The sequence below is a fragment of the Falco cherrug genome, chromosome 10, assembly GCF_023634085.1.
Source record: "Falco cherrug isolate bFalChe1 chromosome 10, bFalChe1.pri, whole genome shotgun sequence".
In the NCBI taxonomy this organism is placed as follows: domain Eukaryota; kingdom Metazoa; phylum Chordata; class Aves; order Falconiformes; family Falconidae; genus Falco; species Falco cherrug.
Genome location: NC_073706.1, coordinates 32331314 through 32355796, shown reverse-complemented (window position 1 = coordinate 32355796; position 24483 = coordinate 32331314). Strand labels below are relative to the sequence as shown.

At 39.1% G+C, this 24483-nt stretch overlaps 1 protein-coding gene across 6 annotated transcripts in view; it reads left to right on the top strand.

The window, feature by feature from the left end:
- Positions 1–24483, top strand: part of PLEKHA7 (pleckstrin homology domain containing A7) — a 160370-nt gene that overhangs the window by 4768 nt on the left and 131119 nt on the right. The window contains exon 1 of one of the 6 annotated variants that reach the window (XM_027810528.2): positions 23215–23270. The exons of the other annotated variants lie outside the window; for them this stretch is intronic. Coding sequence (XP_027666329.1) covers positions 23230–23270 — 41 coding nt within the window. The 5' untranslated portion in view covers positions 23215–23229. Of the gene's footprint in view, positions 1–23214; positions 23271–24483 lie in introns of those variants that run through there. 6 annotated transcript variants of the gene reach the window in all.

The following is a 24483-nucleotide window of genomic DNA, read 5'->3' as shown; positions in this document are numbered from 1 at the left end:
GGAAAACCAGTGCATGTATGCATTATAATCCACCCTTTTGTTACCTTTTGCTGCTTATCTTTTTCTGATCATCCAAAAGACTGAGGGAAGTTGGAAAGCTGGAATGCTTTTTTTGTTACCTTCTTATAGCTTTGAAAGATTGAGACGGGTATTTGTGTGAAAGGATCCATTCTTCCAGTATTAGATACCTAACCGACTTGTATTAAAGTATGCTAAAAAAAGTGTACTGGTGCTGTAGAGGCTGTTTTAGACCGCTGCGGTAATATTTTACATCTGAAAGGTAGTATTGTATTCAAATTCTAGTCTAAAATTAAGAACAAAAAAGTGGAAATCAGCACTTAGGTATCTGAAGCTTACCCTGTGTTTGTTTGTTTGTTTATTTTTTTTTTTTATGATATCAGTTTTTAGTCCAACTTGGCCTCTTCAGTTAACAGTGGATGTACAAGAAACAAAACTTAATGAAATCACGATTGTTCATAGCAGTAGTCTGTAAACTGCAACTGTTATTCTTTAATTCTTTTATTTAGCTTTTACTGTATGTAGGAAGTACGCATGGTATGTATTTCAAGTATGTGGAAATAGTAAACTAGCGAAGAGCACCAAACTGAAGTCTGCCTTGGTAACTTTGGTTCTCCTGTGCCAAACGTGTATGCTCAGATATCATGTCACTGAACACCATACCAGAGCTCAAATTTACCCAGTGTGGGCTATAGAGGATACCCAATTAATGATTATTTAATCAGAGAAGTCCAAAGGAGAAGAGACCATCTGGATTATTTAGTTTAGTCCTTTCAATTATCTGATAAAATTGTTTTATAATCTCATTAAGAAACTTAATCAACAAGTTTCTTCTGCCCTGCAGAAATTCCTGTCTTCTCCGCTACTCCTAGTAGGATGTTGAAGATTGTTTCTTTTTAGTGGCTGTTTAGGTGAGCTAAAGTACTGCTTACTCTGTGTGTTTTGTGTCCTGCTATAAATGCAAATTACTATTATTTTTTTTCTTGCTCTGTTTACCATGATGGTTATTGCTGTAGAAGCAAAAGATTTTGGAGCACTTAACCACTGTAAGGAGTAGTGATGTCCCTCATGATGACATCTTCGATATAGATGTTCTTTATGGTTCCTGAACTGGTGCTTAGATAAAAGATGTCAAGTAGTGTATAAGTAAGTATATGAACCAAGATGAAACCCACCTGTGAGGAGGTGGCCTGCGGAGTACTTCCCTCTGCCATTGCTGAGTATAACCAGTTTGTGTGGAGTTCCTGAAGTGGAATAAAAATTATGTAGCTGGAACCACATGAGAACTTCACCAACCAAAAGTGAAGATGTTTACACTGTCGCTAGCAAATTTGTGGATAGTCTCTGGCAAAATGAAAGGATGTAAAATGTCATGGAGAGACTTTCAGGGAAGGAAACGTGGACTTGTTCCACGGCAGCGGGTAAAGCTCTAGTTTGGATCAATCTGGAGGCACCACATGAAGTAGTCTGTGGGTTATGACTGGTTACTAGAATTTCATCAGGAGTCGCCCTTGAGGGGACTAGAATTCACTGAGGTAATTTGGGCAGGTGGAAAAGCAGACATGAAATTGAGAGGTGGAAGAGAAGCGCTGGAGTTGGTTTTTGTGCTGCAATCTGAGGGCTGGGAAGCTGTCCCAGCCTGCAGTTCTGCAGGAGCCAGAGGTGGTCTGGAGCGGCCTCTACTGGCTCGCTGGCAGGAAGGGAAAAGCTGCCAGGATGGGAGTGAAGCGGTGTTGGTGCTTTTTGTTCCTATTTTTAATTTCTTGTAAGAAAGCATTCCCGTTTTGGCAGCTTCTATGAGTTTCTCTGTATCTCCTCTCTTGTCCGTTGTTCTCCTGCTCTGAGCGTGATCAGACAGCCTGTTTAATAAAATAAAAGCTGGGAATATTGGGCCTGCTGGGTAGTTACAGTAGCTGTTTCATTCAAGTTGAGGAAATAATTAAGTGTCCTTTTTTGGTGACAGTTAAAATGAGAGATCAATTGTTAAAGAGTGAAATAAACACAGATAGATTTGTACTCGGGCAGAGATTGCTGACAATTGCAGGCAGCAGAAGTACTTTGTAGTTTAGCTCCCAGAAAGCCAGAAGAGGATACATTCATGCTGCCTGAATTTCAGAGTGCCCTCTGGAAGATCAGGCTTGGAGCTCTGCATAAGGCAAATGCCACATGTGGTTTGATTCAGCGATGTACATGAATGAAAAGGAACATTATGGAATGAAGAGGAACATGGTGTGCATTCCTTAGGTGAAGGAGGGGTGTATAAGAGGTGGTGCTGGGTTTTGGTTTTGCCTTTGTATTATTTTTTTTTAGCAAGGCTGCATCAAAAAGTATGCAGCTTGGATTGTGAATCCTTGTTCGCCTTTTTTCCGAAATACAGACTTGCTGGAAAACTGATCACTGACTGCCTGAGGAGCAAGGATAACAGATACTTAAAGCGTAGTTTCCATTAACTTGAGATGTTGTTTTGGGTGTTGAAGTCTTCTGAAAATCAAAGTTGTCTGGGAAACAGGGCAACATTCTGTTGTTCTGGTTGGGGTTATATGGCTTCCTTGCATTGTAGCCCAGAAACAAAGGTGTGAATTGGTTCTTCAGAACTGCTAGCATCCGTATTTCATTCAGTATGTAATCTAGCTTCTTTAACATGAATCTGCCAGAAAAACTTCATTCATTCAGCCTCTTTCTTGAAGTATTCCACTTCTGCATTCATGGAATCTCTGTGCAGGTAAACGTGCATATGTTTTAGGAAGCTGCATTTTGCAGCAAGTGTTTCAATATTTCTAAAAGTCTGTTCAAAATGTAAAGATTAAAAATAAATGCAGTTGGACTGTAGGTATTGATATAGTCTTGAAAATAGTTTTCATAATCTTGTATTACATTTCAGACTGCTTTTAGAAGTGTGCAGTATGCCTACCACATCAGATGAGGAAATAGATAAGCTATTCAACACTTCGAATGGTACAGGTTAAATGTACTGCTTCAGTATTGTAGTGCTGCATCCCTGCAAAGACCAGCTTGAATAATGTGGTGCCACATTTACTTAATATCTGATTCGATCTGGTATGAGTGTACATTCTGATTTACTGTTAAATCTAATTTGTTTTGTCTTTGCCTCCTAGATGTGCTTTTTAAAAAAGCTTTTTTATGACCTTGGCTTGCGTAATGGTAAAGGATGGGGATAAAACCTCATTTTATTTGTAGTTTGTCTTTTCCTGCAGCATTATTAGGTGGTTTTACAAGGTCTGCTCTGGGATACTGTCTTTAGAAGCAGAACTTTTAATTGAAAAGCAGATTTGTAATTAAAGATGTTAAAATCCAAGAAAAAGCTGGTTAAGAGCCCAACCCTTTTCTTTTTGATTGCCTGCCATGTAGTACTTGGCAAGAACGTCACTGACTTGTCTAGACAGGTACAAAAGCTTGTTACCAATATGTAGTAGGTATGTGCTTTTCTGCCTGAAGTTTTCTGTTTAAACCCTTGTTTTCCGTATTGCTTATCTGTGTCTTTAAAGGATTTATCTTTAGTTTAATAAAAAGTACAACCAAAACCACCAAAACTTTTAAAATGAGATCTGGATACACTGTTGAAACAAAGCATTTGAGTAATAGCTGGATTTTATTTACCATTCTTTGTCAAGTGAGGACTTTTAATACATTTTTATTTACTTCCTAGAGTCCAAATATCCTTTACTAAGTGCAGAGTACTGAGCATTTTGAAAATACATGTCGATTCTGCAACACGCAGGTGACTTTTTTTCGGGGAGCTTTGTATAGACTGACTGTCAAAGATGACTAAACAGAAAAGCTGCTGTTATTTTTTATGTTGTTTCATCTGAAAAAATATAATTATTGGCTTCTTGTAAGCTGCATGTTTGTTTCAAAATGTCATAGTGAATGTTGTCTACCTGGACCTTAGTAAAGCCTTCAGCACTGTCTCCCACAGCATCTCCTGGAGAAAGCGGCTGCCCACGGCTGGGAGGGGTGTGCTCTGCGCTGGGCTGGAAGCTGGCTGGACACCGAGCCCAGAGCGCGGCGGGGAATGGAGTTACACCCCGCTGGCACCGGGCACAAGCGGCGTCCCCAGGGCTCGGTGCTGGGGCCGGTCCTGCTTAATGCCTTTATCGATGATCTGGGCGAGGGGATCGAGTGCTCCCTCGGTACCTTTGCAGATGACACCAAGTTGGGGGATGTGTTGATCTGCCAGAGGGCAGGCAGGCTCTGCAGGGGGGTCTGGGCAGGCTGGGCCGATGGGCCAAGGCCAATAGTATGGGGTTCAACCAGGAGAAGTGCCAAGTCCTGCACTTCGGTCACAGCAACCCCACACAGCGCTACAGGCTTGGGGCAGAGTGGCTGGGAAGCTGCCTGGTGGGAAAGGACCTGGGGGTGCTGGCTGGTGGCCAGCTGAACATGAATGAGCCCAGGTGGCCAAGAAGGCCAGCAGCATCCTGGCTTGTAACAGAAACAGTGTGGCCAGCAGGACAAGGGAGGCGATCGTGCCTCTCTACTTAATCCTGGGTTCAGTTTTGGGCCCCTCACTCCAGGAGGGACGTAGAGGTGCTGCAGCGTGTCCAGAGACGGGCAACGGAGCTGGGGAAGGGGCAGGAGCACAAGTCCTGTGAGGAGCGGCTGAGGGAACTGGGGGTGTTGAGTCTGGAGAGGAGGAGGCTTGGGGGTACCCTATTGCTCTCTACAGCTACCTGGCAGGGCTGCAGGCAGGTGGGGGTTGGTTTCTCCTCCCAGATAACAAGTGACAGGACAAGAGGGGAGGTTTAGATCGGGTGTTAGGAACAGTTTTTTCACTGAAAGGGTGATCAAGCACTGGAACAGGCTGCCCAGGGAGGGGGAGGAATCGCCATCCATGGAGGTGTTTAGAAAACATAGATGCAGTGCTCAGGGTCGCAGTTTAGGGATGGACTTGGCAGCCCTGGGTTAACAGTTGGACTTGAGAATCTCAAAGGTCTTTTCCAATCTGATTCTATGATAAGGTACGAAAATATGCTAGAAAGACATTCAAACATAATAGCCAGTGTTTGCTGTTCAGGAGCTGTCATATTGATGCAGAGTAGCCCCGGCTTAGAGATTTACAAATAATATGGATTTTTAAACTCTGGTAGTTTCCATGTCCCTTACTGAGCAATTTGAAATACTGCAAGAATATTATTGGTTTTGCCAGGTCATTCAGAGAATTTCAATAGAAGTATCTTCAAGTTTTGTATGAGATTTAAATAAACCTTGTACCTGATTGGTTTCTGCACAGCAAGGAAACATTCACTCCTGTATACTGACTACAGCAAGGAATCATAGAATCATTTCGGTTGGAAAAGAGCCTTAAGATCATAGAGTCCAACCATAAAGTGAACACTGCCAAGTCCACCTCTAAACCATGTCCCTAAGTGCCAGTTAAGTTAGATACCTCCAAGGATGGGGAATCAACGACTTTCCTGGGCAGCCTGTTCCAGTGCTTAACAACCCTTTAGGTGAAGAAATTTTTCCTAATATGCGATCTAAACTTTTCCTGGCACAACTTCAGGCTGTTTCCTCTCATCTTGTTGCTTGCTACTTGTTTAGAAGAGGCTAACCCCCACCTTGCTACAACCTCTTTTCAGGTAGCTGTAGAGAGCGATCAGCCACCCCCTGAGCCTCCGTTTCTCCAGGCTAAACACCCCCAGTTCCTTCAGCCACACCTCGTAGAACTCGTTCTCAGGACCCTTCAGCTTCCTTGCTCTTCTTTGGACATGGAAGATGGGGTCTCAGTTGTGACTTTCCCTTGGGATGGCTGCAGAGTTAGTAGCTGAGCTGCAGTTGCAGTGTCTGAGCCAGAGGTTCCCCGGGGGCTTGCTGTGCAGGCAGCCCCCTAGCCCTGCGCCCCACTTGGCAGTGGAGGACCAAGGGGCAGGGTGTGCCACATGCCAGGCCCAGCAGCTAGTCCATGGGGTCGTACTGGGCAGGCAGAATCTGTGCTCATCGTTCCAGTTCTAATGATAATAATAGTAAAATACATGCCCCAAACAGTGGAAGTTTGTGGAAGCAGTGTTTAAACTAAGTTTGCTTAAATAAGATACCCATGGTTAGGAGAAGAGAAGGAAAGATGTGAAATAATTTTGGAAATGTAGGCAAGTAGCAAATTGAAAGCCTTTTCATGTGGATTTTGGATGTGTCTATGTGTTCACAAATTAGAAAAGAGATAAAGCATTTTGAACAGTTGGCAGCATGGACTTGAAAAAGCCAGAAGCAGTGTTCATGTTGGATACTATGGACTGTTTCAAACACAGTTTTGGGGGGATTTACAGTAGCCCCCCACAAATCTACGTCCTCTTGCTGCAACTTCTGCAGCGTCAGTATTGCTTATAAGGAAGCTCACAGTTTTTTATTTTTTTGACTGACCAGATGCAGCAGTCGGCTATCGTGCCTGAAATTCTTGTCCTTTCACTGGTCAAACCTGTGGTTCTGGGACCGTAGGCATAGCTGGGTGGTGAGGTGCTTGGAAGGCTGGACATAAAGACAAGCAGGCAAGGCTCAAGAAGTGACCGATGGAGCTATATGTATTGGCCATCTCTGGGGAGAATAAATTCTTGAGTGAGCGGTGCACAGGATGTAAAATTTAGTGATGTGGGAGGGTTGGAAAGCATTGGTTTAAACTAGTTGCAAATCAAGTATTAAATGGTGTTGATAAGTAAGATGTGCTGAAGACAGAAACCAAGGAGGCAAATCAAAGTTTCTGTATATGGATAATGTGACTTTTCCCTCACTAGAAAAGTAGCAGTCCAAGAGAAGGGAGCTACAGGAGTCCAATTTTTGTGCAGCTCATCTTTCTCGTTGGATCTAATAGCTCATTGATACTTGAAGGGGTGTCTCTCAAATATAGCAGTTTGAGGGGTGTCTCTGATTACCAGCGTGCTGGTTGTTCCTGTGTCACTGTGGCTGACAGAGAGCAGAAGCTTAAAAAAACTGGTTTGTAGAAGTCGGATTGTGTTGCTTGAAATCTTAAAAAGTAGTAGCTGTAGATTGTGTTTTTAAGTAATGAGTGGTAAGGCTACAAGAAGTTTTGAATTATTGATGTACAGAACAGAGTTTTGTTTGTGTAGGGAGATGAGAAGACTTGCAAATTTATGTTTAGGCTGTCATACAGCTATTTCCTGAGTGGTTCTGTAACTATGATGAGGTACATTGTAAATAGACCTGCTACTTTTATTTTTTTTTTTGTATGTGGGAATAGAAAGGAAGTGAATTTTTATAGGTAATGGTCTGCTAGTCAATAATATGTTTGTTTCCTTTAGAAAGAAAATTTCGGGTTATTTATTTCTGATTAATTTTAAGATTTCTGTAATTAGAAGCACAATAAGAGATTCTATTAATGAGCTGGATAAACTGTGGTAATTCCAAATGAGTTAAAGCAGATGGAGTCAGTTTAAGAGTAGTTCAGCGTCAATAGTTTTGTTTTCCCTAGAATGATATATTAACTTTATTTCCTTTCATCTCATCTTCCAGGAATTCCATTAATGATAACATGTTTTCTGCTGTTACCAAGTCTGTATAATCGTTTTGGGTGAAACTGAATTAGAGAAACATGCTGAAAATGCTGTTCTGGGTGAATTCTGGCATTTGTAAAACATGTAGGTGAAAATATAAAATAAATTGAGCATGATTGTATGTTCAGTTGATTTAGCAAAGTTCTTAAGTATTCTGTCACAAGGTTTCTTGGTTCTGCAATAGTACAGAAATCTCAGAGATCGTTGTCCTCTGCAAATATATTAAAAATTCTACTGTATTATTCAGTTCTGTGTTTTATTCGACTCAGCAGCTTCCATGCCAATTAATTTGACATTCCATTTATTTTGGCTACTGAAGTTTGTACTGAAAATGCTAAATTGCAGTATGAGACTTCTGTACCAGGGAGTTGAGTAGAAATATGAGGGAGGTATGAATTCAGAGTGCTATGGTCTGTGAAGAGTGCCCATGTGAAAAATCAGAGTGGAGGAGTAGTGTTAGCAAAGCCCTAATGTTCTCAGTTGATTTGAAGGTAGCATGCTTGTTTCACAGTTGCGTTGTGACTTTCTTCAGTCTTGAGCTCTATTTCAAAAGCTATGAAAAATGTTTAGGAAACATCTGAACCTGCCATTTAGGAATGGATTATTGTAAGAAAAACCAGCCGTCCTGGAAGCTTTTAACAATTTGTGAGGCAAAGAAAACAATTTTGGTCTAATAATCAAAAAAATTACTTTTTGCGGGGAAGCAGAGAGAAGTTGGCATTAGCTGGAGAGTCAGTAGAAGTTACTGTTAGTTGAACTGCTGTCTTCAAGAACAAAATTACTTCTATTTATGAATTATACGCTGCTTGACCATTGAAGTACTTTTGCTTACTTGTAGTTGTTTTTATAATGTTCTGGATTTTTCTGAATTTGCTGTATTAAAGCCTTCAGTAGATATTTCGTGCTGCACCAGTGTTTCCAGGAATTAATGTTTGGTGACCTCGAGCAGAGGTCACAAAGCAACTTAAATTTGGACAGTAAATATGTGGGTCCCACTCATATTTCACGTCTGAAGTTAGCTATAATAAAATGTCTCTTATTAGTACGTGATAAAAATGGATTTTTTAAAATTTCATGATAAACTTTTTTATGAGTGCTTCAGATAATTTTAAATAGTAAATCTTGATTTCATTTTCTATTTTCAAGCTTGTTTTAATCTAGAACCATGTAAATTTGTTCTTCCATTCCTAGCAGGTCATAAATGCAGAAAGAAAAAGGAGCTTAAGTGTGTTCCTGGTAGTTTTTCTTCACTTCTGATGTAACTGTTGACTGAATTAGTTGAATAAGAGGAAATATTTTCTCTGTGCCTGCCCAGAAGCTAAAACATTAAACTTCTGGAAGTAGTTTAGATGCACAAGAATCACTTTATCACCATATATTATAGGCAGATTAAATTAACAAGGGTGATGTTAAAATAATGGAGTTTCTGATATGATAGGAAAGGTTGTGTCAAATTGCATTTATGTTAAAATACGTTTATAATGATGTGGCTAACGGCTTCTCCCCTTCCCCTGTAAAAAGTATTCTTGAAGCTCAAGCAGGGCAAAGACTGTCTAGTGAAAGCTTTTTTTGTATCTCATGCTGGATACATAAATTTGAGAGGCAAGCGCTTGCCATCTTCATAAAACAACGTTATAAATGTGCTGCTTCTTGAGGCAAATGGCTTTGAGAAAATATTTTTTGTATTGGATATTTTTCTTGATGCTAGGAAAAAAAAAGTTCTATCTCTTTTTCAAAAGCTTTGGAAAATGGTAGGAGCAGTTCTGTCATAAGTCTTTCCTGGAATTTATGCAGTTTCAGCTGTTAAAAGGTCATTCAGAGATTTGCAGTACATTTTAGGTTGTAGAGGTGGTTCTGTTAATTTTCCTTCATTTTTAAAGTGTGGACCTTTACCGTTGATTGGGGTAAAGACTCTTCACTAGCTTGATATTCAAATAGACTAGGGTAACTCCTACAGTGAAGTTTTAAATTTATTTTTTGACCTTTTAAGGTGGCTAATCATGAGGATGGCTACTGTCTTGTGACAGGTCTAACAATTAGAGGAAGGAGTTTGTGCTTAATCTGAAATAGGGCAGGAGAGGAATGTCCTTTAAAGCTTTCTAGCTCTTAGATTGATGCTCCCACCCCACCCCCCACAATGTTGAAAACAGTTTCTACAGGGCATGAAAAACAGGTTTTAGAGATGTTGTGTTTTGGAAAGCAGCGATTTGAGTGCTTGGAAGAAAGGCAGACCAACCCACTCAAATGGGCTACTGCATAGGATGTAATTAATCATAATGTGGATTTTAAATTTTTTTTTTTTTGTATGGGCTTCTCCTGTAGATTGCCTGCTAAAGAAGCTTATCTTAAATGTCACAGCTGCCTTTTTAAGGTTGACTTGTATAAGGATATCCTGTATCGTACATTGTCTTAATTGCTCAGAGTAGGTACAAACAGCTAAGGGATCTACAGCAGCTGAATGACCTGCCTTCCTTACACAACTGATACTATGATGGTGTAGATACTGTAACCGATGGGAAGTGCCCCCAGTTTCAAGAAAACTGAGATACCTGTGACCTGCGTAATCAGTACCATTTGTTTAAACACGCATACAGTGAAGTGAATTTGTAAATGACAGACCTTCTTAGCATTCAGCTGCTCAAGGATTATGAGGAGTTGTTTCCTGTAGAGGTTGGGAAATGGAGTTAACCTGCCTGAATGGGTAGGCTGGTGCTCTGGAGAGGAGGCTTGCTGAGTCAGGGTGGGTGGGTACACAGACTTAGAATTTCCTTCCAGAGTCAGAAGACAGAGACCAAGAGAGCTGCAGACGTACTGGGACAGCACTCAGGTTAGTGATCTGGGCTAGATGATGGAGAGAGGAATTTTTGTTATAATATGCCTGATATGCCTGAGGAAGGCTGGTTGAGGAGGAAGCCTCACAAGGCTGTGTACTACTCATCGGAGACTTGTCTTCCAGTCTTAGGTGTGGCTTGACAGCTGTTCTAAGGTAATAAGGAAACTTAGTGATTTCTTTTTCTCTTCTTTCCCAAGCCATACCGCTCCTTTTATATGGGTGTATACACATACACATGTTTTTCTTATATTCTGCAGGCAGTGGAGGACAACATACAACTGTGTGAAAGCTTTGATAGGTTGGGATCTTGACCAGGTAACTCGTTTTGTAGATCTTCCTAAGGCTTGGTTTTACCCCGTCTCTGAGAGTTAATTTTTCCTTTTAGGTAGCAAGACCAGGATGTAGAAAATAAGACAGAGGCCGGGATAACTCTGTAAGGAAATACTGATTTATTGGTTTGAAAAGGGATGAAAAACTTGGTTGTACTTGGAAAGGGCTGTCTGATTGTTAGTGGAAGGACGCAGCTTAATGACTCTTGATTCTCTTGTTTTTGAGAATCTTTACTGGAAATGCTGCGTGAGCAAAATGATCAAAAATCTCTTAAATCCTACTGATTTCCCATGTTGTCATGCTGGGTTGGCAAACTGTCAGCATAATCCTGTGTGGTTTCTGAACTGTCTGAGTAGCTTTGCAGCATGGCTAACAGGGCTTTGTCCCGAGGAATCTGCTCTTATGTTCAGTGTCAGTGATGTGTGTGTTTCCATGACCATCGCGTAGTGTTCTGTAGTCTGGGGGGCCCAGACTGCTACAAAAATATGGGCTGCAAATATGTGCATCTGATTCTTCACAGGAAGACTTGCATCTCAGCTACGTACAAATGAAGTGTAGAGAAAAAGCTGAGTGACGCTGGTCAAAAAGGATTTATTTTTAAAGTTTGCATCTGTGCTCTTACAGATGAAATGACACAGTGATTTCACTAAGGATTAAATGATAACTTCATTTTAAAAGGCATTGTTTTTATAACAGGTATTTTAAAAATATTTCTTGGAACTAGAAACTGCAATTGAAAACTTTGAAATTGCCTTTGTATAAACCAAACGGATGGTTACTGTCTGAAAAGAAAAAGTTTCAGATACTCAAATAAATAAAACATTTTGTTATTTTCTAAGGTTGTCTGAGTATTCCAACTGAAATTTTGGGCTTGACTGAGGCTTTTTATAACAGGTTGTGAAAATGTTGTGTGGGGTTTTTTTTCTAGATTTGAATTATTGCACTGAGGTAAAAATACTGGTTGAATGTTTTCCTGTTTGACTAAAATGTGTGCGTTTTTTTTTTTGTCTTAGAATTAACACTTACAGACTTGGCTGTTGGCTGCCGCTGCGCAGTGCTGTGTGTGCCACTACAGCTGGATGTGAGCGCTTGTAGTGAGCAGGCACTAGTGATGCATCACCACGTTCTGGACTGTTGCAGATTAATTGGCAGCTGAAATACGGTATTCCTGTGCTTACAAACAATGGTTTCCTCCCTTGAGCTGTGTTGTGAAAAAACAAGAGTAACACCTTTATAGCAGGCTGTTTACGCAGGACGAAGGGAACAAGCTGCTGGTGATGATCTTCGTGAATAAGCTGGCAGGCCGCCAAGCAGGCGGAATTGCCATCGGTTAGGAAAATGCAATCGAGAGTGAGCTGTTAAAGAATGTGCTCTTAACTGTGCTGTATTGTAGATGCAAGATGGGAGACACCCCCCTGCATCGCTGGGCATCAGGGTTTTAGTGCCTGTTGAGGTTTGGCTTCAGTTGAAAGGCTTTCTTAGTGGTTTTTTTTTTTTTTGGTTTTCTTGCAAATGAACGGCTATGTTAATGCCATTGTGGCAGGCTAAGAGTTAAAAAGCAGCAAAAATAAAACCTGTGTGAGAAGCCCTCACAGTCCTGTTTCTCTAAACAGAAAAATTCATAGTGTGCTAGCTTTGCTCCATGGGTGAACATATCAGCTGGGTAGTTGACTGTGGACTGCAGGATTGCAGTTGTCTGGATTGCTCCTCTTTATGTTCAGTGGTACATCTCTGAGAGTTCGTAGTCTGTGGGGATGAGACTGAGGCAGCCTTGCAAGTTGTTGCCTATTGTTGGAGATGTTGAAGTGCATGGATACTTTCCCAGTGAAATTGTTTTTATACATATTATGTAATAAAAGATTTTGAACAGCACAAAGATTCTCCTTTCGGGATTCTGCCAAAGTGACAGTGCTCAGTTCCTGGGTCAGCTTTCCCCAGGAATTTGGTTATGCTTAGATTTACAGGAGGGACTAGATGTTCTCACTGCTTAGACTAACACTCAAAAACAAGGAAAAAGAACCACATAGCGAAACCGGGTTCAAGCGTTTTTACAACCGCTGATGAATGTCTGCAGTTTTAGTTTAGTTTATTATGTGCTTTCCTATCTCATTTTAATTTCAAAATAAGCCCTGAGTAATACATTCTTGTTTTAAAATTTAAGTTGAAAGAATGGAAGGCAGGCTCTGCAGGGTCCTGCTGTGCCACAAGAGGGCATTTTTGGTACCAACTCTGCAACTAGTAAGGAATAAATGTGCTTTTAAGTGTCTCACTTCGGATGAATTAATCTTGAGAAACAGAATTGAAATGATCCGTATTTTCTCCAAGCTCCTTAGTTCCGTAAATAAGAAATAATATTTTGAGATCTTTGTTTTCCTAGTTAACGTGGAATTGTTGAATGATTTTTGTAATTACATAAAGCCTGAAATTCAAAGTAGAATTGTGTTAGACTCAGAATTTTGTGCCTGGTGAAGTTTATTTAAATGATCTGCCTGGTATTGATTACAAGAAGTTAAGTTGGAGGTTGAAGAAAATATGCTAGAACTGTTCGTTTTAGGACCAGTAACTTAGAATAATGGGGTTCAGCGTGGAAGATTGTGATCATAAGAACAGTATATCCTTTTGTTCTGTTTATATGGAATACGAGACTAACAAAACTAGAGGGAATGTACTGTGAATACAGCAACATAAAGTACTTCAAATAACGCAAGGTATCGCTGTGCTAACATCTCACAGAGTTTGCATTTTATCACTGAAGATCGGTAATAGTGTAAATGGGAGGGAAAAATTGTGCGTCCTAAGTTTGACTTGCTGTTTAAAGCGGAGATGCCCACCCTCTGCGGTGGAGTGAGCCAGAGTTTCTTTCAGTAAGCCCTAGAAGAGCTCTGCCTGCTGCTTCCTCCCAGTGCATGAGGATGTCTGCCTGGGATTGCTTCATCGTGTGCTTGGGACATGCGTGTGCCAGCTACTTGTGAGTGCATAGCCTTTTAGCAGCACGGAGGCCTCCTCCAGCATGTGCTCTTCTCAGGTGAGAGGATACATTCATGCATTTCGGTTGTTGATCTTGATTCCCAAACCTGTCAGGTGATAAGGGGGATCTTTACTCGTAAAAGGGTTGCAGGAGCAGAGTGCCAGAAGAGTTTATCCAAGTTGAAATACATTTGGTTTCGAGCATTCCTTGGGAAATATGGCCGCAAGGAACAGCCTATAAACCAGATGAATTGTTCTGGCAGGTTTGGTTGTTACGCCAGCTCAACTAATCTTCAGGGGCTTTCCGATCTCTCCGAACACAAAATGTAATTGTGGTAGGATTTTGTTTGTTTCTTTTTTTAAAAATGTGGCAATTGCTTATGCTCTTGCGTTGGTGGACCAAATTTAGGATGAAGACAGCAGCAAATACCAGAAAAACAACATTGAGAATTTGGAAAGTTGACACAAAAATTCTATCTGCAACAAAATTTGACCAGATTGTTTTACTATAATTTTTGCTCCACCAAATTCACATTTAAAATAAAAACAATTAAGTTATTTCTTTAATAAAGAACCCATGCATTATTAGCTTCAAAGATAATATCAGGTCTCTGGCCATAAAAACTTAAGTTATTTAGATACCTTTAGCTTTATTTACTTCAGGCACTTGGCATTTTTTGCTGTGGTGTTAATATTCCAAAATATTCTAATCCATAAATTAAACTTGTGCTGAAATTGTGCCTTTAAAAGTCAGCAGTGTGCTCTGCATCAGAAAAACAGACAACTGTGGGTTTGTCATTTGGTGCTGCAGCATCTCTGTGTGATTATTCAAAGGATGGTTGAAGCCTACTGAATACTTCTGTGGAGGGGTTTGGTGGCACCAGTAATTTTTGTACATCAGTTAAATAATGTGGATGCTTATTTTTAATAATGCTGTTCACTTAGATTTGACATGGTTCGTTATGAAAAACATTAGCTCTTGTGCTGATGTAGTTTTCTATTGGGAGGTTTTTTAATTGTGCTGTGTATTTTTCCTGAAATCTATGTGCTTTTGTATGTGATGTGCCTGTTTTTGTGGCTTGCTTGCCAATAATCGGGTTTAATTCATTGCTTGGTTTGGTTTTGGGTGTGTTCGTTGTTCGTTGTGGTGTGGTTTTTTTTTTTCCTTTAAAAGAGAATCTACATTATTGGCTCTTTTAAATATATTAAAAAATAAGTTTGTGAAAATACTGTTGTAATGCACGTGCTTTGAAAGAGGAAGTAGCAAACTGAATACATCTGACAGAAAGGATAACCTTAACATACTTTGTTTTAAAACTGGATTCTGCAGTGCTCCTCTGTCTTCTAACAACTTTAGTTGGAGGCTGTTAAATAATTTTAATATTTCTGCAATGAGAACGTGCATATGCTGGTAACTCCTATTGTTTACCTTTAAGGAACAGTGGTTTAGTCATTGGAAGGAGTTTATTAACACTAGGATGGCAATTAAAAACATTTTACCTATTTATTTTTAAAAACCTTTTAAGCTTATTTTTGTATAGAAATGCAAAAAAACCTAGTTCCAAACTAAAGCTCTATTCTTTTCACGGTGTTAGGAGTGACAATCAGAAATGTAGAAAGCTGCTGGATATTTGGGTTTATATGTGCTTTTAGAGAGACTGTTGAACGAGTAAAGGCTAAGTATTACAGTCTTTGGCTAGCCCTCTTGGATTCTTAAAGCATGTTCATATAAGAAGTACTGTCATAATTGGCACCGAGTAATTATTGTTTTGAAAGCCTTAATTGAGGCTTGACTTGGATTACTCATGGAATCTCTGTTGTTTTCCTGTATGAATTCTGCTATAAATTGTGCTAAGCTGCAGGGGAAGCTGGTAGAAGTCCAAAGACAGACACCTATGCAACAGATGTACTTGCCCGCAGATACGTACATGACTTGGAACTCATACCGCCAGTAAAACACTTTTCAAAAACCCTTCTGTTCTAAATCCAGAGTCTGGGAAGTATGACAAGTTGTGCTAGCTGTATTTGAAAACAAACATACCCTCCCTCATCCCACACATGCACGTGTAGAAATGACAGAACAACATTTGCATCAGCATAGAACTACAGAGCTTGTATCCATACACGTGAGGAAAAAAACCATGCTGGAGTTGTGGAAAATTAAGACATTAAATGTCTTGTCAGAAGTCATGTTTTGGATGGTAAGTTTTACAAAGACGTTGCTAGTATAGTAAATATTTCCAGTGGAGACTTATCCAGCAAATCAAGCAGTAGATTCCAGGGAAGTTCCATTAAAACTTCATTGTTACTTCAAACTGGTAAAGCTCTTGGATAATACAATAAAGGGCCTGTTGTAGTGTAAAGTATTTGCAGTCAGCCTTATTCAGACAAGACAATGATAGCTTTTGTTCATGTGTGTAATGTAAATGGCACTTTTCAAGTAATGGTATTTAGCTTCTGGTGCCTTCAGAATGGCTTTGGAAAATAATATCTTCAGCTAAGATGATTGATTATTGAATAGATTGGACTTTATAGGCTGGATATTTTTCATAACAGTTTTCTAATGTAACATGGTAACTTCTTTAGAAAAATACTTGTTTCAAACATTTTAAATCATACCTGCTTTTTATGTTTTCGAACTGTTAGCAGTGAATGGTGTGTTTATGTGCTGCCCAGGAAATTTTTACTTTCTGCAATTTGTAATGGGGGAGGGAAAGAGTTAGTGACAGGATATGTACAGAATGTGAATGACTGTTCCTAAACATAATGTTTGGAGATGAGCTTTTCCAAGAAGTTGTTGGGAGATTGTTTGGCTGTATACTGGTCTACAAATGAGTAAACCTTAGTCTCCCACTTTACTTCTCTGATTACTGTATTACTTGGTGTGGAAAAAATACAGTAATGATCAAAACAAACAATATAGTGTTACAGGATATAACTACAGCGTGTCTCCTTTGTGGTTTAAAGCCAGGGCCAAATCCTGGGAAAAATGAAATTTCTTTAGCAGTTAATGTTCAAAATTGTCACCCGTGTTGAGGCATTTGTTTAGGACTTTTTTTTTTAAAGCTAACTAATGAAATTAGATGATAGATTGTGTGTTCACAATTTTGAGTCTTGCTAGAGTTGGGCTTCTGCAGTGCTTAGATCAAATTTGTATAGCTGAACTACTCAAAGTAAGAAAGTAGTTATTGCTGTTTATTTCTGAAGACTAAGATATATGTTTCTTAGGTAAATAGATCCTAGTCTAAAACTTTGTAGAAGGACAGTATGTTAGTTTTGTATACATATATTTAGTTTTAGGTAGAAGACTTAGGTAAATCATCTTGCCATGGTTTGGATTAGTATGCCTTGTGTAAATTTATTATATGCAATATAAATTTTTTGTTGCTGTCAGAAAGTGACAAGATGTGTGTGTTTGTCCTGTCTTACCTCTTTTATGTTGCTTTGTGCATGAGGGTTTGCTAGGTCTGTGTAATTGTTACAGTAGCTGAGATTCTGTGTGACCGTAAATTCAGTTGCATCATGTGAATATAATTAACTCATTATGTGTGCTTCAGAGGTTCCATTCAGTTATCAGGGTTGTAATCAGCTGAAAAAGTAGTGGAGATATTGTATTCATCAGCCACGCAGAAGAAATGTAGGAATGTCTAAACAGTGGTCTGATTTGTGTCGGGAATTGCAGGACCTCAGTGGCCAGCATCCAGTAGCCCCCCAGGACAAGAAAGCTGAGAATCTAGCAAAGACGGGAAAGGTGTCAGTAAGCCAGAACGGCACTGACTGTGACTGTGCATGGAAGGAAACACACAGGAGAATGTTCCAGTGTAAGGGAGTAGGATGTTTTTTAGCATTTCTTCGTATTAATTCTGTAGCTGTGGATGTGCTGGCTGCTCTCCCAAAGTGGTTGCTGAAGTGCTCGTCTCTCTGAATAGAAGTTGGCAGTTGGAGAACCTTGTATCTTGATTGTAACCAAAGTGCTGAATTTAAAACCACACTTTTAAGATCCTACCTCCCTTCCCTCCAGCGAGTCCTTCTTGTATTGGATGTTTTGCCAGAATGTGTCTCATCCGCTGTGATGGGCTTTCTACCAAATTACCCATAAATAGTGAATATTAACAAATGTATGTAAAGATAGGAAGCAAAAATTGTCTAGGGAATGGGGAAAACTTTGAAGATCCAAATGTTTACTTACACACTAATCAGTTAGCACACTTAGATGATCTGCTGGGTGATAATTAAAGGCTTTATTCTGCCATCCTTAAATCTTATGCCTTGACATTTTCTAGAAACTGTTCCTGTGCTGAAACCACAGTATCTGTCTCTATCTTTCCCTTTTATAGGAGCTTTTAACAATAACCTTTCAATTAAGGTGAGTGTGCGTGCAGCTGTGAGGAGTATTCATAAGTGAAATTATAATGGGTGCAAAATGAAGAATGCTAAATAATAGGTCACTCAAATGAGTCTACAGAAAAAGCTAAATGTCTTGAAAATTAATGTGGTTACACTGTCATAAAACCTGGACTTGTTACAGATTCTTTTTTTTTGTGTTGTTACATTCCTGACATATGTTTCTCCTGCAGGTTAACTTTTTCTTAAGCATGCTAGGGAATATATAAAAACTGGGAAAGCCCGGCTGTCAAAGTTCTGCATTTAAAACAGGGTATTTTTATAAAGGAAAAGTGATTTCTGTCTATATAGAAAATGTCATGCTTTAATACAGCCACCATTTTGATGAGTTAAGCTTTCGGGCTATGTGGAAATTATAGCAAACCCTGTGGCTGCCGGTATAGTTCTGGATTTTTGTAAAGGTCCGCAATAAGCGCAATAAAGGAGAGAAAGGTATTTGGGGAGCTGTCTCAAAACCGGTGTTTTTCTGTTATTAACAGAGCTTTGGGCAGTTTTTATTCATGCTTGTTATATGTTTGTATACATCGCTGTTGGAAAAATAAAGTGAAAATGGAAGGTAAGTAGGCAGAGTATTTGTTATTCTTTATTTCTTTATTGTTGGGTCCCTGCCCCCCCCCCCCCTCAAATTCCTTTTCTCCCTCTCACCCCCAGATTTTTTGATTAATAATGTTTTTAAAAGTGTCATTCAAAACTAGTTATGTTTAGTCATCTTTTCCTTCAGTGTGGTGATTAAATGTTGTGGGGTTTGGTTTGTGATCGTTGGGGTTTTTTCAACTTTGAAGTTTGAACCAATGCCTCTAAATATTCTAGGTGACTTTGTTATAGATAGAATCAAATAGTCAAATTATAATTCAGTGTACTCTCCCCATGTGTACTTGGAAGTTACACAATGTGTAATGTCTTCCTTTTTTATATCCTTTCCAAACTGGAGTCTTGCTATACATGACTACTGTACTGCCTGCTGATCTAGCACAAGCTGCAGTACTCCCTTAGAAAATAGATAAGTGGTCATTGGCTAGACTTTCTTGTGATACCAATTTAACCATTTAAATGAGTTTTCAGATTTGGCATAGATTAGTTGTCCACTTCCTTTATGTTCTTGGATGTTCCTACCGTAATCTGATCCTGAAGGCTCTAGTCTAAAATTTATTCTCTTTAGTATCTCTCTATTCTCATTTCTGTAAACCCCTTCCCAGGCACCATTTTGTTTGCAAAATATGCTGCCATAGCACTTCCTGAACAGCATTACACATATAATTTTTAAATATTTTTTTTGGTACTATATATGCAAGTTTTATGAGAGAAGAACTTCCAGCTATTCAGTGAGTGTTGCATAGTTGTATGTGAATCAGAAGAAATACTGTGTGACTTGAGGGAAATCCACAGTGTGCTGATCTTGGATGAAGAACAATAGCTATTGATCTAATAAATTACTTTGTTAATTAATATTGTAGTTTCTAAATCTTTTCAGTACAGTCTGAGAAAACCCAGAAGAATTGACAGAATACTTATATACATAAATATATATAATATGTATATAAATACAAGTGTACATATGTACATCTATATAAAACCAAATAATCCAGTTAATTTACATTTTTAATATGAGACAATGCCAAATTTGTCTTATCCATTACCAAGTTTTGCATTGAGATAATATTTTTACACTAGAGTTCATTAATACACGTCTTAAATAATTTAAATGCTTTTAAATTGTACTGTGGTTTAACATCAAGAAGCAAAGTGTTCGTGATGAATTAAGTAGGATCAGGTTTAACCGTGCTTCTTAATTGTTGAATGTTACTTTAGTAGAAGTATCGTTTTGGTTCTGCCTTTTGGCATCTCATTCCTTACGCAATTTTATTTACTAATATTGTGTTTTAGGACTGCTCAGTATTTTTTCAGTGAGTAGTTTCTAGAGTTGTTTTCAGCACTCTCGGTAAAGACATGTTCTTACTATTTTTATGGGGTTTCTTACCCCATAAGAGGGGAAAGAGGGATTGTCCTAGGGATGTCCAGGAGCTGTGTATCCTGACACAACCATGAGAGCGTAGCTGCCAAAAGGGTAAGTGTGTAAAACAAAATGTCTCTCTTCTGAAAGCTGTGCCACTGCCAACACCCTTGGTGTTGCAGGGGCTCGGTTATTTTATGATTGCCCTTAACAAGATCAACCAAATCTGTGATGCAGTATGCTCACCCATGGCTTTTCTTTGGGAATTTAATGCCTGTCTTGTGTATTTGGTACGGTCTTGAAGCCATTAGCTGGAAATCAGACAGATTTACATCCTGTCTGGCTGTAGGTATCTGTAACATAGATGACACCTGAGGAAGTAACTTTTCAGGTTCATTTTTAGGTAGCAGAGGAAAGGCATTTCTAGAGCAACTTCATCTATTTCAAAACTGTAATCTGAAATAGATCAGGTGAATTGTTCCCCCATATTGCTTTTCTTTCCAATGTGAAGTCCAGTGGACTGCAATGCAATGACAAGCTCAGCAACTTATGTTTAGTGGTATATGGAGTAAATCCTACACCATGTCTTATGTGGAAACTTACTATGCAGCTGGTACCTGGTTGATGGTAGATCTTTCAAGACTGGAAAAGTCACTTACCTGTGTAGCTGCTCTCAGTAAAGAGCTTTTCTTAAATACTTTCAGCAAAGATCTAAAATTAATAGCTGCCAATTTCTGGGCGTGTTGATTTAGCTCCAGAGAGGAGAACTTTCTCCATGTTAGACAGTGTTTTCAGCTTTCTGCTAGTCTGGGACTGATGCAATAACAAGTATTTGTAAAAGAGAACAGTAGTGTTGTCTTTGTTTAGAACTGATGGAAGGATTTCGAAGTGGAGAGTTGCTTCTGTGTTGTAACATTTTGTGGTTTTTCTTACTTAGTTGAGATTCTGGGATTAATCAAAGTTTTTGTTCTAAATAGAGTCAGAGCACAGATTCAGATATCTTGCTGTTTTTCAGTGTTCAGTTTGGCTCTAAAATGTATTCTGCCTGCATGTAATTAAGCTGTTCCACAGAGTCCCTAGTTTTGCTACTCATTTGTGACAATGGCCGTTGTGAGCTTTGAAATTCCAAACGGCTAACAAAATACTGTCAGCAGGAGCATCTGAAGTGAAAGACAGACAACTAGAATGACTGAAGTCAGAAAATACATGAATAAAGCATTAAGGGTACTGCAGTACCTGCTTTGAAAGTTATATTATTGAAAAACTGCTCTCCATTTTTTCCTTCAATAGGTGTCTTTGTTTACCTTTTTTCAGATTATAGAATGTATAGGGAGAAGAACTAAGACTTTTGAAAACAACTGACCTTGGGTAGTTTTATACTTTAGATTTCTGTTCGGTACCATTTCCCAAGTCCCCTCCCCTCACCCCCGTCATAGGCATATGCATTGTGTATTCTGAGAAGTTTTAAATGGTGCCCTGAAGAGTTCCTTGTTGCTTCTTAAAACTTGGAAGGAATTTCTTTCTTAGGTCCCTATTTTTATTAGAGGGGTGTTTTGTGCCTGGTTGAAGTAGTTGCCACCAGACAGAGAGGGGGCTACTTGCATCCCATGTGTGGGGGTGAAAGAGCCTAAGGAATTAACACACACCTGTTTCTGAGCATTTCTGTAGAAACAAAGGACAAGAAAAGTAAATTACGTGCCTTCACCCATTTATGTCATTAAAGGTCTGATCCGAAGCTTGCTGATTTTGGTGAGTTTTGGATTACTGAATGGCTGAGTTAGAGGCCAATTAATTCAACTTCTGGACTTTCATTAGAAGAAGAAGGTGTGAAGTCCAATTCTGATTGCTATGGATGAGAACACAAATTGACTAGCTATGTAGTTTCATGAGGGGGTTAGATTAATCTAAAAATTAGCTGTCAATGAAAGGGATGCTCACATTTCCACTGTATCTTTCCTTTGCAGCCCTTTCATGACCAGTCCTGGAACACTTGGTTAGCAGCTTGACTGATGCCCCAGTTCACATCTTTGATCTAGCTGAAAACACGTTCTATGGGACTCTGATTTCAGCTGAGTAACTTGCCCCTCACCTCACTGCATGGCTGCACAAGCACCAGCGCTGGTGCAGAGGAAGCACTGGGAAGGCAGGAGGTGGGACTGTTCCTTTCAGTAGCGATGGGTTCTTAGCTGGACTTAAGCTCCTTAGAAAATTATGCTTTCAGTGGAACTGCATGGAAGATGAGAATTAAGTAGAGTGCATCTTAAAGATTTAGACCTCCCAAGAGACTAGACATTCCTTGAGATTTGGCAGTCGTCCTTAAAGAGTTTGGTTTATATGCTTCCCAGCTGAAGTAATTAATCTTATTTTACTTTTTATTTAACATTCATTTTCTTAAATACCTCGGACCTAAGTTTTGCTTTTTATGCCTGTCACATCACTGAGCAGAACTAAAATAGCTCCAGTTAAATGAAACCCATGTATAATTGAAATTAGATTTACCTGAAAGCTTACCTTGGATTTCATGTGAACTTTGAAATTAGGTTACTCTGCTAAAAATCGTTTGACAGAGATAGGAAAAATTAACAAATTGCTGAACAACATCTGTGTTTAAGCTTTATTGGGAGAACATTAAGCTTTTGTTTTCAAAAATGGACACTACAAATGCTTACAGACAATAATGTATTGTGGTGTTTTCAATACTGATAGGCACGCTTTTAACATAGTTTAGGCTTTCAAGTACCCTTTAGGGAGGCTGAGTGTCATGTAAGGATATGCAGACATCCAGGCTAGACCATTGGTATGTTCTGATACATATTTACGGTACCTAGACTTTTCTGGGAACATGTGATAGTGCTTGGCACTTGGTTTGTTTTGCTACCCTTTGAGATAGGAAAACTGAGTAAATTTCCTTTTCAAGAATTTTGCAAAATACCGAGCCATTGTTCTGGTGCATGGAGAGTTACTTTTGTTAAAAAGAAATTGGTATTTTTGTCCTTTTATTTTTTCCAAACATGGAATACAAAGGAACGTTCAAATCTACAGCTGTGGTGGGAGGATGTGGTTTCTGCAGGGACACCACGTACATTCCATCTCATGGAATGCACTTGATGTGACATTTAACAAAATGTGTCGCTTAACAGCTTCGAGAAAGGCCAGCTTAACTGTAAAGACATATGTGATGGGAGACCTTCCTGCAAGATGGCATGCCTTTCCTACGGTTCAACAGAAGACCATTAATGCCAAGGTAAAGAATAGGATTGTGCTGCTCTGGAGGGTGGTCTCAAAAGTATTTGTGGCTTAAACCAAATTACAGGAGGCAGGCTTCTCTGTATCCCAGAAAGCAGGAGGATCACCTGACCATATATAGTTCCTGGTGAGCAAATTGAAATGATTAATTTGGATAAGTAAGATGAACTGTTTATTGTTCTTCAGATGTTTATGTACTCCTGTTGAAAACTGCAGCTGATCTGCAATCTTCTACTGTCTGCTTTTTATGCTAATATGGTGTTACTTGCAAAGGTCTAGGAAGGCAGCCTGTCCCTGGGTTTATTGATCTTTGTGGTATTGACTAGCTGCAAAATAGTTTCCACAGATGGCAAAACAAACTCATATTTCTGACTTGAGGTGGTGAGTTTGGATGTTGTCCTACTTTTATTTTCATGAAATCCAGCAAAGAGCATAGGAATTGTGAGTTGGTTTGGGGTGTTTTGTTTTGTTGTTTGGTATTTTGTTGTTGCTGTTTTACAACAAACTTTGCCAAAATATTTGTGAAGCCCTAAGAGTTGTATTTGACAAGTGTGTCTATCTTTGAACTTTTGGGAGGGGGAGAGTTGGTAACAGTAACTTTATCTCCAGAAAGAAACTATAAGGATAGAATGTGGTGGTGATTATGGCGTGTAATCAGGGAGAAAATTATAAATTTAAACTCTAGTGTATCAGTTTTCAGGATTTCTAAATAACAGAATACTGTTTTACATAAGATTAAATTCTTTATAGGACTGATGGATTTTGTAAAGATCTGCCTGTCATACACTGTTTTCTGCACTTCATTACTGGAAATATCAGCTTGTATTTAATGCAAGGTGACAATTATTTTAGGTGTCTCTATTTTGATGGGAGGGCTGGAATTTTCGTTATTACAAAAAAAGTTCAGGAAGAATGTAATAAAATCACAGACGCAAATAAGATAATCAACTTTAAACAAAATCTACAGAAATTGCAGTCAGGGAAAGTATAAAAATTGATGTTTAAAAGTATGTTTTAAAGAATACAGGTTTAAGCCAAGAAAATTTCCTGATGAATCTGTAGAATACAGTGGCGTATGGCTATATCTAGGGCTCATGAGTATTCCTGAGACACTGGGAAAACAGCAATACTGAAATAAAATGTAATAAAAAAACTTACCCAAGCCTGGTTTTAGAGGATCATAATATATTTTAAAAGTAGAAATAACTTGT